General features: G+C 32.5%; 1 protein-coding gene and 1 long non-coding RNA gene across 3 annotated transcripts in view; both read right to left on the bottom strand.

Annotated features, from left to right (window-relative positions):
• The window catches only part of LOC114324477 (LIM/homeobox protein Lhx3), a 279,019-nt gene that overhangs the window by 70,139 nt on the left and 189,122 nt on the right, over positions 1 to 19,758 (bottom strand). The window contains exon 1 of one of the 2 annotated variants that reach the window (XM_050644959.1): positions 3,540 to 3,696. The exons of the other annotated variant lie outside the window; for it this stretch is intronic. Coding sequence (XP_050500916.1) covers positions 3,540 to 3,636 — 97 coding nt within the window. The 5' untranslated portion in view covers positions 3,637 to 3,696. Of the gene's footprint in view, positions 1 to 3,539; positions 3,697 to 19,758 lie in introns of those variants that run through there. 2 annotated transcript variants of the gene reach the window in all.
• Positions 11,426 to 13,231, bottom strand: LOC126880941 (uncharacterized). The gene is made up of 2 exons (XR_007696695.1): positions 12,861 to 13,231; positions 11,426 to 12,339 (listed from the first exon to the last, which is right to left on the bottom strand). It is a non-coding gene; the product is annotated as an uncharacterized LOC126880941 (long non-coding RNA).

Below are 19,758 nucleotides of genomic sequence, written 5' to 3'. Positions count from 1 at the left end.
TATACTTTATTATGGGAACTTCATTAATGCACGACTGCACTTGCACGATAAACAGCAAACACAAAGATATCACAGGATGTATTATATTGTATGTAATAACTTAATAAAGACAAAATTCAGATAATGGCGCCCTATGAAGCATGCACATTAAAAGAGGTTTATTTCTGTTCTGTTCCTTCCAAACATTATTTCTTAGAACTTTAGTCAGTACGGTTGTATATTGCAAGCGGGTTTGCCATTCTGTGAATTATCATAAATAAATCCTTCTTCAGTATTCCACAACAGATTACAGCGATAATCCCCTAAAAGTACCTTCCTAAATACTACCTTTTACGACCGATAGCGTGAAGAGAGACAACGTTGTCAAGAAGATTCTCATTTAGTTTGGCGGGAAATTTAACAGTTACGAAATGCAAATTTAAGATTTAAATTGGTAGTGTCTAATTATTGTAAGTTCTATAATTACCGATGTGCGATGTAGCTCCGTTATTCTGAAAAAGTTTACCATCGTTTTATCATCATCTATTCATAATATTATATAGCTTTAATTAAAATAATTTTAGTGGTTCAGTGTTTTAATCCAATGATGAAAAAATATGTGACTACATTTATTAGAAGCTTCTTGTATTCTACTAATAATATTGCTTTGATTAAAACAAGATATAATTACTCATAATAATAGTCGCGTTTTGTGTACAATCTCCATGGACCACAAATGGATGTCCAATGTACGTTGAAATCAAACGTCCAATGGACGTCGCGTAATGGACGTACATAGTACGTCCAGTTTTGGTCCATGGACGTTTGGACTTTAAATGTACGTTATATGGACGTCCATCGGACTTTGTGTGCTATATGGGTATACACTACCAAACAGCATTTGATAGCATAAAACGTCAATATTCAGATTCATAGATAAGTTAAAGGATTTACAAAAACTGACTAATGTCGACAGGAGAGGAAAGTTGTTTGGAAAATTAAGATCATTAAACATACCTATTATGTAGGTGAAAGAAGACTACACTGATACTCAGATACTGAGAAACTGATAAACAGGTTCCTATGAGATACACTTAAAAAATTAAGATTGCTTTTAATGGGTAAGATAGAAGGAAGAAGAAACTCAGGGAACAAGAAATATTTGCGACTGTCAGATATAATAGACCAGGGCGCATATGTAAAAATATTAAGTAGTACATTTGGACGTTGAGGGGTGACTCAAATTTTTTTGCAGAAATTGCTTGAAAATAACTTAAATAATAATATTTGAGTTATCCTTTCTCTCAAAAAGGTCCGGAACATTTTTTAAATAATCAAAATGTCAAAAAATGAAGGAAGAATTCGATTTTTTTCTTCGTTTTTTAATTATAACTTTAAAAGTATTAATTTCAGAGAAAAGTTGTACTGACATAAAAGTTGCGTAATTAAATTTCCTACAACATAGAATTGGTCAAAAATTTAAAAAATAGTCACCCTTGTTGCAAAATAGCAATAATTGCGAAAAAAAAAACATACAAAAACAAGTATTCGCATGTACGTTTTTCAACCATTTATGCTAGACTTAGGACCTTCATATCTGACCAAAAAAAACTTTATGATACAGTTAAATAATATTGTAAATTTCATTAAGATCGGTTTAATAGATTTTGCAAAATAAATTTTGCAATACAGCCTTCGCAAAAAAATTCATTTTTTCAAAATGTTACAAGACTGAAAATAAAACAGATAGCAAGTTGATTTTTTTTTGCCTATAGAAGTGTACTGTATCTTTCATTTGCAATTTGCAAAACTAAAATAGATTAACTACCATGGTGTTAGAAATGTTTTTAAATAAACAGTAAATATTGGTGCTACGCGTAGGACAACGGATAGTTAGCGCTGATTGAGCATTCCAATGACCTTGGATAATGACTGATTCATTTTAATTTTTATTACATTTCGATATAAATAAATAAATTTGTTTTTTGCAAAATAAAAACACATACTCTATCCTTTGAAATAACACTTTTTTTAGCAAAAACTTTCTTTGTTCATATATTTTAACTTAGAGAATAAAAGTTTATTATTTTTAAACATATGCAATTGTTTAAACTTAAACAATATTTCACAAACAATAATAAAATTAGTTTGATTTTTGTGGAGTTAAAATATTAAAATACAACAAAATATAGAGTAAGAAAATAATATAGGTATTAGATATAGATTGGAAGAAATTTTGGTGGAAATCAACTTGTGTGAATCGAAGACCGCTGTCCTGCGCGTATCACCAAATATTAATGTTTATTTCAAAAAATTTCCTGACGCCGTGGTAATTAATTGATGTCAATTCTGCAAATTGCAAATGAAAGGTACAGTACACTTCTATAAGCAAAAAAAATTCAACTTGCTATCTGCATTATTTTCAGTCCTGCAACATTTTAAAAAAATTAATATTTTTGCGAAAGCTGGATTGCAAAATTTATTTTGCAAAATCTATTAAACCGATCTTAATGACATTTACAGTGTTGTTTTACTATACCATAAAGTTTTTCTGGGTAAAATATGAAGGTCCTAAGTGTAGCATAAATGGTTGAAAAACGTAAAATGCGAATACTTGTTTTTGTATGTTTTTTTTTGAAATTATTGCTATTTTGCAACAAGGGTGACTATTTTTTAAATTTTTAATCAATTCTATATTGTAGAAAATTTAATTACGCAACTTTTATGTCAGTACAACTTTTCTTAGAAATGAATACCTAGTTTTAAAGTTATAATCAAAAAACCAATAAAAAAAATCGAATTTTTCCTTCATATTTTGACATTTTGATTATTTAAACAATGTTCCGGACTATTTTGAGTGGGAGGATAACACAAATATTATTATTTGAGTTATTTTCAAGCAATTTCTGCAAAATAATTTGAGTCACCTCTCAACGTCCATCTCAAAACAGATGCGCCCTGGAATATAAGTTTGATGTGGACTTCGAAATATAGGCGAAAATTTTAGATTTGCTGGAGATAAATAATTACTAATAAACGGCAGAATGCAGAGAATATTGCCAACGAAGAAGATATGGATGAATGAACACAACACAATACAACAGACAGAAAGAAACTAGAATATGTATACCGATTATATTATAAACGATTAGATACAATACGGAATGTAGTACAGTTCTTAAAGAAAGTCACTTGTGCTTGCGAATAGGTATAACTTTCGAGTATCTTTGAATTACTGTTATCTATTGATTTTTACACGTGGTTGGAGTATTTGACTATTTTCGAACAAACAATTATTTAAACCTTTTATAGTCATCACAGAACCTAGAAGCAAAGACATCTTGGATGGCATAGATAGGAGATCCTTGATAGAATGAAAGAACGAGGATAAATACATACATTCTTGTTTGGATCAATACATAATATGTGTTGATTAAAATAAACAAATGTCAACTAAACAGTCCTTAATATTTAGAATATAAGAATACTACATCTCGTATCTATTTTTAGATAAGATAGGAAATAATTTCATAAAATAATAAAAAAGAATACTAACTTACAGAGTAACATATCAGGAATGTCATCTAGAGAAATTGGCGGCACCCTAAACATTTCAATATCCAACCCGTTCTTTTCGTCCCTGTTCCCACTAATCATCTTAACTACACTGCCCGCACAGGACGATCCGAAGGACTTTATCCCTACAGTAGCACAGATGCGACTGAAGATCGGACGCAAACGTGCGCCGTCGCAATCCTTTGCAACATTTATCGACCCTTTGTCCTTCCTACGCCTACCAGGATAGATTTGTATAAAAGGAACTTTAATAAAGAGACTAGCCCTTGTTTTTCAGAGCGTGTAACGGATTGGCGGAGAGGAGGATATGCCCCTCCTTAATTCGTACGCCCTTTAAATAGGGGACTTTTGTAACTCGATGATGTGATACAGGATTGAATTTCGGGAATCATTTGTTATTCGGCGACGAAAGGAAAAGGATACTCGGAAAGGGATTGATTTTTATAGTTGCTTGATTTTAGAAATGAGGGTGGTATACATATACAAAAGTAATCATTTACGCATACAGGAATGAAAGTTTAGAGTTCAAAAGTGTGTGTGATGGTGGGAAAGGTTTTTAAAATAAAGTTGTGTTAAACAAAAATAGTAAAAAAGTTTCTGTATCTCCTGCACTCTCTTTTCTGTCGTGGCTTTTCCATTTAATGACTGTATTACCTATATTATTTTCAATTTATGACTACGATGACTTAAAGATTTCTAAGCCAAGTATGTTTTTCCTTTTAGTCAATCATATTAAAATTGAGAATTGAGAATTTATTCTTATTTTTCATTACAGGTGTTTTTCTTTTTAATAATGGACTTTGCAAAAAAAATTATCTATTATTTTATTATTATATCGTTTCATTATTTTATGCCTTTGCAATTTTATTCCCTAAAAACCAACTAACTTTCAATTATTTCAGTTCTAAACTCTAAAATGTCTCTGTTTTCTTTACTTTTAAATTTAGAAATGTTCTTTTATCAAAATTCCCTAGCTGAAACTCCTTTTTTGTTCTGCTTACAAGGAATCTAAGTCAAATGTCTTAGCAATCCTTCCTATCTCTTTTGGCTGCCAAAATATCCTTGACCTTGGCTGTGGCTCTCCCGATGAATGATAAACTTATTTGTATTTACTACCGTAATTACTGTAAATCTCAAATACTGCCAACTTCTCCCAATCAGCAGTCCTCACCCAGAGCTGCTACCACTTTCCAATCTCTTATTCACAAGTTACTTTTACTCCAGGGGCGTCATTTGACAGGGTCAGGGGGCCATTTGCATGTATACCCCAGCAAAGGGGTTACTGCATCTAGCGTTGTAACAAAAACTTTGTACATACTTTGAAAGCTAACAAATATAAAAAAAACTATGGGAACCTTCTCTGGTTACACCTCCGAGGCTTCTAAAATTTGCAAGCCATAACGGATGCTGAGATTAAAGAAGATGAGGGAATTTTAGAATTTATAATTCACTTCCAATCTGCTCAGCGCGGTAAAGTTCCAACGAGAATGGTTCCCTTCGTATTCCAATCAGAGTAAACATGTAAATCAAAAATGAATAACCATTTTCAATTTCGTTGCAAAACGAAACTACAGCCGCATCATCATTCCAGTCCAATCAGAGAGCGTAGCAAGCACCTCTACCGGTTTCGAAACTTATTAGTCTCTCATCAGGAGGCACATGTGCTGCTCTCTCTGACCCAACCAGGACAAACCACGGCGTGCAGTTTCGAAACCGGTAGAGGTGCTTGCTGCACTCTTTGATTGAACTAGAACAGAATGCGGCTGCAGTTTCGTGTTGCAACGAAATTGAAAATGGTTATTCATTTTTGACTAACAAATATAATTTAAACGAGGAAATATTGCAAAATTATTTGGCAATTCATTCAATTTGCCTAAAGTTGAATAAACTTGTGATTAAACTATTAATCGATGTTTCACAATTATTATACATATACATGGTGATACTATAAAAAATTAGGAAGCTACGATTAATGTGAGATTACAAATTATTAAGGGATTAATTTGTGATTAAACACTCTGTATAAAGACAATACTTTTCAATCATTTTAAGTGATATTAGTTTCAATATCAGAATTGCTTTTAAAATAAACTATTTACTTTAATCGAAAATAAGCTTTTGTGTGTATCATATTTCTTAAAAACTTTATATCCAAGCAAACATATAGATGCTATATATCTCTTCTTTGCTATCTAAGCTTTGTGGTTATGTTATTGCATTGCAAATAAAAGAGGGTAAACATAACCCTCATATTTTCCCAACTCTTCCTGAAACTATCATAAAGATTTTTAGCATTAATTCTTGTTTACTGAAGATTTATTGAAACGAGGCTATGCAGTTCTATACTATATCCTATATTAAATATTACGGGTGAGTATAAACCTTATACGTTCGTTGGCAGCCATTATTTTTATATGAAACCATAAAAGGTTTTATGCTTAGGAAACAAATAGAGGAGCAAATAAACCGTAAATTGTGCCATTCATTGTTCGGGTCTAGTAGATATAGAAACACACAGGGCGTCGCAATTTATTAAGGAAGTAAGATAAGAAGGTGGTAAAATGAAACTCCAGTTGATTTTTTTTATGAAAATTTGTAATTAATATAGTAATAGCATTGTAATAGGCAACACTTTAATTAGTCCAAGTAATGAAGCTTAAAATAGGACAAAACCTCGCAATTTTTACAGAATGGATCGATTTGCTTGAAAATTTGAGAGTAAGTAGTGGATAGTCTAAGGATCAAAATCTATATGATGCCGAAAGGCGCTTTTACCATGGGGGTGGTTGCCACCCCACCTCGGGGGTTTATTATATTTTGACCACAAAAGTTGGTAAAAACGTTCATTCTAAGCAAAAAACGTTCCATAAATTTTTTTGACAAAATTGATAGTTTTCGATTTATTCACTATCGAAAGTGTTAGTTTTATATTGATAAAATTAATGTTTTTAATTCTGCTAATATCTCCAGTTTTCTGCTAATAACTCCAAAAGTTTTCGTTTTATCAAAACAACTTTTCTTAACAAAAATGTACCTTTTGAAAAAATAAACAAAACTGTTTTTTTTTTATTTTCTTTAAGACCAATAGTAATCGAGCTATACTTTATTATATGTTAGCTCTTCTTCGTCAAATGCTAAATATTGTAGTTTCAAAGTCAAAAGATGGGAAAACTATGCATTTTTCGAGGATAACTTGTTCAAACTAATTTAAAGTATTTAAAAATATCTATCTCCAGAAATAAAAAAAAGTCTCTAGCTCAAAAATTAAGTGACTTATAATGAAAACAATGTCAGTCCTTAGTTTTTTCAGCGAAAAAGTGATCGGAAGCAAGCCACTAATCACCACCCTAATTATTAGCCATTGAACTTATTTGGTCTTCTTTATTTATGTATTATTAATAGGTTCTAGAAGTTTGACCGGCTTAGAATGATTACTTTTAAAAAAAACGGAGTTAAAATCGAATAACGAATTTATGTAGTTTGGAAAAAATGGTCTTTTCTTCAGAGTAGAAATATTAGCATCAGAGATACGAAAAAATGTTTTAATATAAAATTGTAGCTTATTTAATTCTCATGAACCTGGTTTGCAAACATTTTTTCTACGGTAAAAATTGAGTGAACTTTTGACAATTAAAACTTGTAGTAACATGCAAAAACCACCTTTACCAAACCTTTCAAAGTCACCTCTCTTTAGGGAGCGTTCAAGTATTACGTAACGCAGTTTGGGGGGGAGGGGGGGTCTTGTAAAACGTTACGGCGCGTTACATGGGGGGAGGGGGGTTCGAACAGCGCGTTACGTAACATTATTTTTAAAAAAATTAGTAAATCCTTTATAAAAGGTATCTATTTTAAGGTAAATATATACCTTTTATAAAGGATTTACTATTTTTTGTATTACATGGCATACAGCCAACTACAGGAAAACTTTTTCCTTGTGGATTCTTTTTTAACTTAAATGAAAAAAAACTACGGAATTTCTTTTATGTTTTACATAGACCCCTGAATTGTATTATGTTGCACCCTCACGCTCCGGTCATGTTCCGACAACAGGACAATAATTAATAGTACCTATTCAAGTGAAAAAATCTTAAATTTGTAACACAGATGAAGCACAGTAACATCTGTTTCCAACAATTAGATGGACCTGTCTCCACAACAAAAGATTAAAAGATACAGATGTTATTTAAGAGGTTGCAGAAGGGAACTACATGTTCATAAATCTTGTATGTTTTCTGAAATCGTTTTCTGCAGTAGGTATTCATTAATGTTTTAAATACGCAAATTTTCAAATTATTTAAAAATGTTTTTAAATAAAAAGCATTAAATACAAAACCCACTATATTGATACTTAGTTTAGAAAATTGATAGATATTTAAAAAAATAGTACCCTTATTTAAAGTGTGATTTCACCTTTCATTATTCATAATAGACCTTACATAATACACATTTTTGAGATGAGGTTGTTAAGCAGCTTCTAAAAACAAAAATATACATGGTGTTTAATTAAAATTAAAGATAATGGACTATGCTAGACTTGAGTGAATCATCCTGTATATTCAAATTTATGTTTAAATAGTCCATAGTTGAATTTAAAAGTTGACGTATCCTAGCGTTTTTATAATTTTCTAAAATAATGACACATGACAAAAACAATTTTATTCCATAAGTGGTTTTCATACATTATAATTTTAAATGATCACCCTGTATTATTCATAAAGACCATAAATTCAGATTGTTAAGCAGCTTTTAAACATATAAAAATATACAGGGTGTTAAAAAATAAAGCTTATGGACTACGGTAGTCTTGCATGAATCACCCTGTACATTTAAATTTATGTTTTTATATATGAAAATCTACGGGTCTCAGCGTTTTTTAAAATTGATTAAAACATGGACAGAAATAATTTTATTCCATAAGTGCCTTCTTATATATACAGAGTTTTTCAGAAAAAGGTAACACGATCTCTAAGATATGTGAAAAACTGAAAAATAATTGGGGTTTGCTTAGTATAAAATTTTTGTAACGGCATGCGTTTTCACGATACAGGACGTTGAAGAACAAAAAGTTTTACACATTTTTTTCAATATTTTTCCGAAACTACTGGCAACATCGTATAATATTTGTTATACAAAAATTTTTACTAAGCAAAATAAAATATTGAAATAATAAATATGTTATTTTATTTTAAGTTTTTATTAAAGAAGATCAAATAGAAGAATGCATGAGAAGAACAATAAAGGATGAAGCCTAAAATGTATGTAAGGATGGGGCCAAGCAGGGAAAATGTAAATGTAAATGTAAAATTAGTAATAAAAGATTATTATTCTGTTTTGGACATATTTCATGTCATGGGACATGAAATTACGATTGGCAGGGATAACCAGACACATGAACTAAAAAGAAGAATCGTTCTTTGGTGGGCAGCATTTGGAAAACTGAGAGAAACTTTTAAGAGTGAGTTGCCCATATGCCTAAAGAGAAAGGTATTTGATCAGTGCGTCCTCCCAGTCTTGACGTACGGATCAGAAACACTTACCTTACCTAAAGCCTCGGCTACCAAACTAAGAGTAACGCAGAGAAGAATGGAGCGGTCAATGTTAGGAATAACTCTGCGAGACAAAATCAGAAACGAAGAAATCAGGAGAAGAACAAAGGTGACTGACGCCATCAAAAGGATAGCTAACTTGAAGTGGAGATGGGCAGGACACATGGAGAGAATGACACATGGGCGATGGACAAAAAGGTTATTGGAATGGAGGCCAAGAGAAGACAAGAGAAGCGCCGGTTGACCGCATACAAGATGGACAGACGACGTAAGAAAGTTAAATAAAAACTGGATGAGAGCGGCGCAGGATAGACGTGGTTGGAAATGAGGGGAGGAGGCCTATGTTCAGCAGTAGACTTTTGAGGCTGGATGATGATTGTAAGTTTTTATTATTACCTCAAATGCGATTACAATAATAATTCCGGTACTTTTCGCAACCTAGTTTTCCATTTAGGTTCAAATGGTGACTTGGGTGTTACGTAACGTTTAGGTAGGGGGAGGGGGGTACATAAAAACGTTACGGTGCGTTACATGGGGGGAGGGGGGGTCAAAAATCTTCAAAAATTGCGTTACGTAATACTTGAACGCTCCCTTACGACTTAGGATTATAAAAAGAGTTAATATTAATAGGCTTATAGATCTTGTAAAAACCTACAAAATTCTTTTTTTACCAGACTTTCTAGGATAAAAAATAAAAAAGTTAGGGTTAAAAAATCAATATACCTATTAAAAAAAAGGAGAAATCCAATTGGAAGCATAATAATGTACGTTAGCGGTGTTTTTAGCCATTAGCCTTATTTATTCTTCTTTATTTATGTATTATTAATAGATTCTAGAAGTTTGACTGTATTAGAATGATTAATTTAAAAAAAACTGGAGTTAAAAGCGAATAACGAATTTTTGTAGTTTGGTAAAAAATGAAATTTTCTTCAGAATAGAAAGATTAGCATCAGAGATACGAAAAAATGTTTAAATATGAAATTGTAGGTTATTTAATTCCCAAGAACTTAGTTTGAAAAAATTTTTTCTACAGCAAAAATTGAGTGAATCGTTAATGAGTACATACTTACATTGATTTGTTCGATATAAAACTAACACTTTCGATAGCGAATAAATCGAAAACTATTAATTTTATCAAAAAAATGTATAGAACATTTTTTGCTTAGAATGAATGTCTTTACAACTTTTGCGGTCAAAATATAATAAAAAATTTCCACCCCCAAATGAGGTGGCAACCACCCCCATGGTAAAAGCGCCTTTCACCATCATATAGATTTTGATCCTTGGACTATCCACTACTTATTCTTACATTTTCAAGCAAATCGATCCATTCTGCAAAAATTGCGAGGTGAAAAGCTTCAGTTCCTGGACTAAATAGGCACTTTTGGAAGTCGGAGAGATATATTCTTACTGAATGAGATTCACGGACAACGGACAAGTTGGAACCAAAAAGTAGAGAGCACTGATAAGACAACATGGAGAACATAGTTAAGAGAAAGGGACATGACTTATAGAAATTAAAACAGGATAGTTCCCGGTAGTTGACTGTGTAACATGTAGTTAAATAACTCTTAACATCGAAGTAAAAAACTCCTTTATTACTATAGAGTTTTTTACTTTGACGTTAAGAGTTGCTTATAGAAATATGTCAACAACATCTTCATTTTATTTTCCTTTATCCCTACTCGGGGTCGACAATTGCATTTCTTTATAAGTTTCTATCATATCAATATCAATCTTCTTTCCCGACTTGTCCTGCCTAAGCGTCTCCTTCAGGTCTCTTTTGGTCTTCCTTAAAGGAATCCTCAGTCCAGAAATTCTTCGTATTGGGTGATGTAACAAAAATAAGAAAACTTCTGTTGGAGTGAAAGTAAAAAGAAAGATATAGGTACTCCAACAGAAGTAAGGAAAAAAAAAGACTAAGTAACTAAATAGTTGTACTGAAGAAAGGGGGATTAGAAGGGATAGAAGTAAAGTGGGAAGAGACAGAGGCAAACTGAATAGAGTTGGCTAGCTATAGATGCAAGAGAGCAACTTGACACTCAAGGATGGATACGGCTCGTTTGCATGCCTGTCGAAGAACAGTAGCTCTATATAGATAGTAATGATGACTAAAAGATGAAATAATAAAATAAGAATAATGTACTGAAAATGAATGGAGATGACTAATGACTAAAAACGAACAAAATAAATAAAACTAACTAATCATGGGCGCCATGAAAATGATCTTCGATCATTCTCCCAGGTATCTTACACTGCTGTCAAATATTAAATATATTAAACCTGTAATAATGAACATAAAGGAGTAATAAAAATAAATGATATACAAAATAAATAAACATTTATTAAAATGAACTACCAGATTTTTAACAATCTCTGAGTTAAACAAGTTCATATTATGTGACTCTAACATGACAAAAGTTTGCAAAAGTTATGTTCAACCTAAGATAACAACAATGTTACCTGTTACAAAATTACAGGTATAAATACCTTTCACTAACATATAGGGTACAAAATTACATAAGTCTTCTACCAAATGGTTATAGTACGCCTGCTACGTACAACTAAAGGAAACTGACAAAGATGAAAATACTACAAATAAATAGGCCCAAGCCTCACTAAGGGAAAATACAATAATGAATAAATAAAGTTAAATATACAATTGACTAAAGTAGAAATGAAGTTGAGATAAATACCGACGATGACCTAAATTAACCGAACAAATGGAATAAAGCGAATAACAGTAAAATATTTGGGAAACAAGCTAGTAATATTAAAAAAAATTTACCCGAATTACATAAACCAATATCAAAGCAATAATAAAGTACAAAACCTAATTTTCTAGGCTTATTACCTTGTGCACAAGAAGTTACCGTAGATACAAAGTTTGGGAACCAAATAATCTAATATACAAATATGTCAAAAAAAAAACCAGAGGTAACCTAAATCTGGAAAAAAAACATAGTGTATTTAACAGATAGTCTGAAATATAAAAAAAAACCAATAGTTACTAAACACCTCACTGAATGTTCCCAAACGAGGTTGCGGTTGCATCCTAGAAAATGATGCACCAGGATGGTGCGACTAGGCCCAGGTGCCAAGACGAAAATTGAGCTGGAACGCTCCCATAGCTTGTTCCCAAAATTACTACCCAATGATGACTTGACTGTGGCTGTAGTGGTTTCCCAAGGTGGTCAAATAAGGTCTAGGACTTCATGGTAGGGTTTCTCCCAAATGGCTAAAAACATTCCCAGTTTTATTTCCCATTTTAAACATTAGCAAAAAGTAAAGGGAAGAAGAAATAATTGAGGAAACTTTTTAGAAGCATTAACATAGAAAAACCGATCATTAAGATGGAACAAAAACTAATCTCAGGTAACCTTGAACTATTTTGAGTGTGAACACATGAACAAATAATGATAAATGTGAAATTTGAATATGATTTATCTGAGGGAATATCTGTAAAAATATATAGAATTTATAAAAATATTGGAGGTTCAATAAATTTAAAACCTACAGAGAAATGATAATTATTTTCAATATTAATTTGAGGACTTCAAAAATGTTTGGTTATGTAAAACCAAAAACCACATTAATATAAAAGATCGATATAAAGATAATATAAAGATCGAAATAATCTACATCCTTCCCTTAATAGATTGACTAAGAAAGTTTAAAAATGAACCAAGTATATCTAATGTTCCATAACAAAAACCAAGGCTATACATAAAAAAATTATTATGAAAAAGTAGATCTCACCGAATGATTCCTATTTATACTCCAACAGGAGTTGTCACCCACATGTCTCCTCACTCCAGACAATCCCTGGTGGTAACTTTTTACTTTACGTTAAATTTCTTATGTGATAAAATAAGTTGGAGGAAATCATCCGCCATTCTATATGGTATATCTATTCGACACCACAGCCAACAGTCAAGTAAAGAACGAGAGGCGCTTCTCCGCCAAGGTAAACGTCAAATTCTCTCAGAACCCGAATAATTCTCGATAGGTGAAGTACGTTCCATCACCGAGGTATGACGTCACCTCAGTGGTCCTATACGAGAATTTAAATGAGAGACCGAGGGAAAATAATAATAATAATTATTAAAGAGCTACTTTCGTAACGTGACCGTTACAGTGATTAAGGTCTCGATGTTGAACATGACCAAACCACCTTAACCCTTCTCACCCATTTTGCCATCAATTGGCACCACCCCTCGACTTCCCCCATTATACTCATTTGTAGTTTTATCCTTTCTTCTTATTTCGCTCATCCATCTATACGTTATCATTTCCGCCACATGCATAGCCGGTCTGATGGCTGTTTTATAGAATTTTTCCTTCAGGTTCATTGGGATTTTTCTGTCACCCAACACACTACTCGCTTCCTTCCACTTCCTCTATCCAACCGTCATTTCTCTGTATGGATCTCCATATATTTTCAAAGATATTATTTTATTTGTAATTACTTCATCTTTAAATGAACATTCCAAATACTCTGTTTTTGTAATACTAAGTTTTAGAACTTTTTCCTCAAGAGCTTGTCTCCACTGTTCCAGTTTTTGTTCTAAGTCGCTTTCACTATTTCCTACTAACACTACATCATCAGCATACATCAGGTAGGTAATGACGAGTAGACTTTGGTAAGCTACCATCAATGTCATTTTGGGAGAGATCTTTGTTCACGCCAAAATATGACTATTTCTTCTATGTTAGTTTTGTTTAATGTCTGTAATTTTTGTGTGACTCTCCAAAATTAGGTAAATGTACCATGAGTTTGAAGCTATTTTTCTTCAGAACCGTTGATTGCAATTCGATGTTTTTTTTCATCTTACAGGCATATTTCTAAAGAATTACTGTATTGATGTTTTATGGGAAATGTCAACGTTTTATCCATATACGGGGCGGGACGTAAAAATAAAGTTATGTTTTTTAATCTTATTTTGCAACACCCAGTGAAACGTATTAGAAAAAAAACGCTGAATCTCATTAATATTACGAGACTTCATCTCGTCGCAAAATTGAATGGCCATCGTATCGAAGACGCACATATCGCCCTGAAATTATTGGAATCTATCCAACCAAAAGGAAAGACCTTGAAGCTACCATAAACCTACCATTGAAGAGGTTGCTTCTTCTTTAATAAAGTGCCTTCTTCCAATCGGAGCTTGGCTATCACCATTACTATATTTACTCTATCTACCACTGCTCTGAAGAGTTCTATTGAATTATATTTAAAATAGTCGTTTAAAATTTTCAACCATGGCATTCTTCTTATTCCAATACTACTTCCTTCTGTTATATTTCCTTGTGTTATCAAACTTAGCATTTCATATCGCTATCTCCTCATTATGTGACCCAGGTAGTGTATTATGTGACCCTTTCTTATTTTTATTGTGTCTATTGTTTCGTATTCTTTGCCCATTTCTCGTAATACTTCTGTCTTCTGTGTTCGTTTTCTTCTGTGTCCATGCTATTCTGGACATCCTTCTGTAATACCACATTTCAAGAAGAAGAGGTTGCACAAGCAATTAAATAGCTTAAAAATAATAAATCACCAGAAACTGATCAAAGCAGTGAGCTCTACAAGAATGGTGGCGATGCCCTGCTATACAAACTGTATAAACTTTTACTGTTTGTCTGGCAAAACGAAACAACGAGACCATGTCCTGTGAATGGTCTCAAGGCGTGATATACCCGTTACATAAAAAAGGCGACCACCAAATAATAATTATTTGGTTGTATCGTTATTCGCCGTGTTTTTTACACAATTTTAAAGTAAAAACACTTCTTGTGTAGTGGTTAGTGGTCCAAAATGACTGGCATATTGATTGAAGGTTACTTTGCGGTTAGTTTCTGTTTTGTACAATTTGAATGCTTCGTTTACTCTAGATCAAATTGTCAAATCACGCATAACCAATTTTATTATAATATCTACACGTACACGATTTCTCCAGAAAAGGAACTTATTGTTTTTAAGCAATACCTATTTGGTCGAAGATTATTAAAAGAAAATATTGAGTGATCGAAGAATGTCATTGAAGACAGCAAAATGTCAGTTTGCAATGCCTACAAAGTACCTAATTGAAACCTATAGACTAAGTTAAGGAAATCTAATCTATCTAAAAAAAAACTAAATTATCCACTGCTGAACGTAAGATGGCAAGAAGCATTTAATCGGTACTACTCCTGAAATTATTTTGCAAAAGGTGTGCGGAAATGTGAAAAATTAATGGAAGAATGTCATCATTTACAATCCAAATGAAGAAATCGACAACAGTTACTATGGGTATGGTATGGATCTAATTATTGATTACACGGTAACAGTATTTTATGTTCTTGTTATTTTATCAGCAAAGACTTACCACGACAATTTAAAAACAATAGAATTTGTAATATTTTCTTCTATTTTTACACACATTGTACATTTCTCTAAATGAATGTGGAATAAATCAGTTAAAACCGTTTTTTGCTTGTCTTCGACATTGTTTCTAATACTGGGGAATTTGCTATTAAAAAGCTCCACCTCCACGGACCGTTTAAAATTTAAACTTTAAACTTGCATTTAAGTTTTTATATCCTACTATGTATTGAAGGTTTCTTGTTTGATCTTTGGTATTTTTGATTAAAGTATCCATGACTATTATAAACAAGAGGGGGCTTAGTCCATCTCCTTGTTTAATTCCCTTATCCCACTTAAAAGTGCCTGATCTTTCTCCATTTATTTGTACTTGGGCTTCTACTTCCATATATATAGATTTTATGACTTTTATCATCTTTTTTGGTATATTATAGCTCTCCAATATTTTCCACAATATTTCTCTGTTTATCGTATCAAATGCCGCCTTCAGATCGACGAACATGAGAAATAGTTCATTCCCTTTACGGCATTGTCTCTCTATTATATTTCTTATGATGTAGACGTTATCGTTTGTTTGACGGTTTGATCTGAATGCAGCCTGTTCGTCTTCCAATTCTTTCTCTATCACTGATCTTAGACGCTTCTCTATAATTCTCGTGTATACCTTGAAGGCGACCGATGACAAGCATATTGCTCTATAATTCTCGCATTCATTATGTTGTCTTTTTTGTATATTGGTAGAACTATGTTCTTCTTCCAGTCATCTGGGATTTTCTCTGTACTCCATGCTTCCTTGCATATCTGTAATAGCCAGTCCTCTCCTTTTTCACCCATCCATTTTATCATTTCTGGATCTAGTTGGTCCTCTCCTGCCGCTTTTCCAAGTTTAATATTGTTTATAGCTTCTTCCAGTTCTTCCTTCCTTATACTCTCTGGTTCCTCTTCCTCCTCCAGTTCTGGTCTATTTCTTCCTGCTTCATATATTTCTACTTCTGTAGTCTCTATTTTCAATTGGTTATTTTTATCTTTGATTCCATACTGTTCCCTACCTTTTTTCCCTCTTAGACCCTTTATACGGTTCCAGAATTTTCTGTTATCTGTTTTGTAATTTGCTTCCAATTCTTTTCCGAATTCTTCCCAGCTCATATTTTTCGCTTTCCTTACTGCTATCTTTGCTCTATTACGTTTCTCCATGTATTCTACTTTGTTATTTTCATTTCTACATTGTTGATATTTTTTCCAGGCTTGCTTCTTTTCCTTTATTATTTTCTTTAGTTCTTGACAACACCATTCTGTTCTCTTATGATATTTATTTATTGACTTTTTTCCACAAATTTTCTCTGCTGTTTTATATAGTGTGTCTTTTAGTATTTTCCATCTTTCTTCCATATCCAATTGCTCTCTTTCCAGCTCCATTCTTTGCAATTCCTCATATATTTCTTGTTTATAGTCACTTTTCTCTTTCTCTGTTTTCAGCTTCTTAATATTTATCTTAGTGTATGACTTATCGACTATACATATATTGCTTTTTCTTTGTAAACTTTAAGGCAAAGCTTTCATCCTTAATCCAAAGTAGGCTCAAATTTATGAAATACGCTTTATAGAAAAATTTATACACATACAAAAACCAAAAAACTACTGAAATCATTATTGAAGAAGCTATATATGCAATAATAAGAAAAAAACAAAGAAAAAACTATGTACCGATTCCGACAAAAAAAAACATCTAAATAATTAAATTAACTAGTTTATGTATCGGTTTTAGAACGTCTTTCGACGTTGTCCGATGCCTAACTTCCACGTCCTTCTATCATCCCATTGGCCATCTCTAAACCTAAGATCCCTTGTACTAATTGCTTTGGTTACCCCTTCTTTCCATGTCTTTTTGGGTCTTCCTCGTTTTTTGCGGTTTGGTGGTACCCACTGCATAATCTTTTTGGGCAATCTTGTGTCTTCCATTCTTTGAACATGACCATACCAAATCAACTGTTTCCTCTCAATGTCTGTTGTTAAGTAACCATCTATTCCAATTCGTCGTCTTACTTCCTCATTTCGAACTCTTTCCCTAAGGGATATACCTAACGATCTTCTAAACACATCCATTTCTACAGCTTCCAATTTTTTTCTGTTGTTCTCGGTTATTCTCCAAGTTTCTGCCCCGTAAAAAAGGCTGCTTTTAATAAGTGTTTCATAGATATTGTATTTTCGCTGTATTCCTATTTCGGAGCTCCAAAGTATTCCATTTAGGCAGCCAATTGTTCTTCTAGCTTGTGTTACACTTTTCTTTATTTCCTCATCGTCTTTTCCCGTTGTATAGAAGATTACTCTCAGGTACGTGTATTCACTACAGGATGTGATTTCTTCATTATCCTCTAGTTCGATATTGGATAACTCAGCTCCTATGGGTAGGTATTTAGTTTTTTCCACATTAATTTCCAAGCCTCACTGTTCATATTCCTCCTTTAGTTTTCTTGCCATATACTGTAGATCGTCTTTATCATTAGCTATGATGACTTGGTCATCAGCAAATTGTAAGGTATATAAACAAACCTCTCCGAGGTCTATACCCATACCGTGGCATTTACGTGTCCACTGGTTTAGTGCTTTTGCAACATATATCTTGAACAAAGTTGGTGAAATACAGCAGCCCTGGCGCAGACCCTTGTTAACGATGAACTTTTTAGATAGTGTGTTGCCAATTTTTACTTGTGATGTAGAATTTTCATATAGATTTTTTAAGGCTTTGATTAGAGTGTAGCTGAATTTGATTAAATTAACTATAGATAATAAAAGTAAAAGTTTAAGCAAAAATGTGATTAGAGTGGCTTAAGGGGAAAGGCGCAAAATGCCGTCTGTCAAAATTTTCAATGTGTTTTAAATTTTAAATATATTCATTTTTTCGAATCCTAAGAAAACTAATAAATATTTTTGAAAAATTTAAACGCAGAATAAAAGAATACGTTATTACCGAAGGCTGAAAGTCCCTCAGAATAAATAAAAAGTTGCGTTGGAATGAAATATTTGCAAATAAAAATCACACTAAATTTTCTCTTTTATTTTCACCCGTGTAACTTGTTAAAATAAACATTATAAAAGTTTTCAGAGACTTTCGGTTCGGTTCAGTAATAATGTAATCTTTTATTCTGCGTTTTAATTTTTCAGAAATATTTATCAGTTTTCTCAGAATTCAAAAAAAAATGAATACTTTTAAAACACATTGAACATTTTGACATGCGACATTTTGCGCCTTTCCGCTTGTTAACAGTCGTACCACTACGAAAAAATGTGGCTCTGGGAGCGTTCAAGTATTACGTAACGCGGTTTTTGAAGATTTTTGACCCCCCCCCCTCCCCCCTACGTAACGCACCTTAATGGGGCGTTCACGTATTTTTGAAGATTTTTAACCGCCCAACCTGCGTTACGTAATACTTGAACGGCCCCTCTGACACTTTGGCTTTAACTATTTTTACTGGGAATAATAAGTTACTTTTCCACAAGAAGTAGTTGTCTTGATTCCTATAATATGCGTATATTGATGCACCGGAACTAATTCCTATCGAACATTTCAAGGTTTATAGAAACATGGAATTCTAGATAATCCAATCTCCTGGTTGATTTCATTGTTGTCATAAAACGCATGAACACACATTCAAACTATTTCAACATTACGTAATTTATTCATGATCAAGGACAATGGTTTTTTGCTAAACAGTGATTGCATTATTATTATTGCTTTTTCTTTATTGTTAAATATCTCATTATATCTAGATTTTCAGATAGTTCTTGGTAATACACAATTACACTACCACAGACGTAAAAGTAATCTTATTATCTTAAATCACAAGTCACAAGTAACTGATATAATTATGTCCTTATTAATAAATAGTAATTGAACAAAACCATAATTTGATTTTTTCATTGTTGCTACATCTGATTAATATTTTCTTTTTGCACGTTTATATGTACTTTGTTCTGAATGTAAATGAAAATATATTTACAGTCGGAAAAATGAAAGAATACCCATGAACGAACATATAATACACGCTGTATTTTCCTGTCACCGTGTCACAAAGAAAATTGTCCAGTGCAAGTACATGTAACAATAATTATTACATGTACTTGCGCTGGCCATTTTTTTGTGTGACACGGTGACAGGAAAATACAGCGTGTTTTATATGTTCGTTCATGGGTATTCTTTCATTTTTCCTACTGTATATACAGTTGAGTACACGAGTCTTTAGATACCCGTGCGTCACCATTTAATATTAAAGCATAGGAAATAAGTCGGAAATTTAC

Source organism: Diabrotica virgifera, chromosome 1, assembly GCF_917563875.1.
Source record: "Diabrotica virgifera virgifera chromosome 1, PGI_DIABVI_V3a".
NCBI classification, from domain to species: domain Eukaryota; kingdom Metazoa; phylum Arthropoda; class Insecta; order Coleoptera; family Chrysomelidae; genus Diabrotica; species Diabrotica virgifera.
Note: the sequence above shows the minus strand (reverse complement) of the source record. Positions and strands in the feature narration are given on the sequence as shown.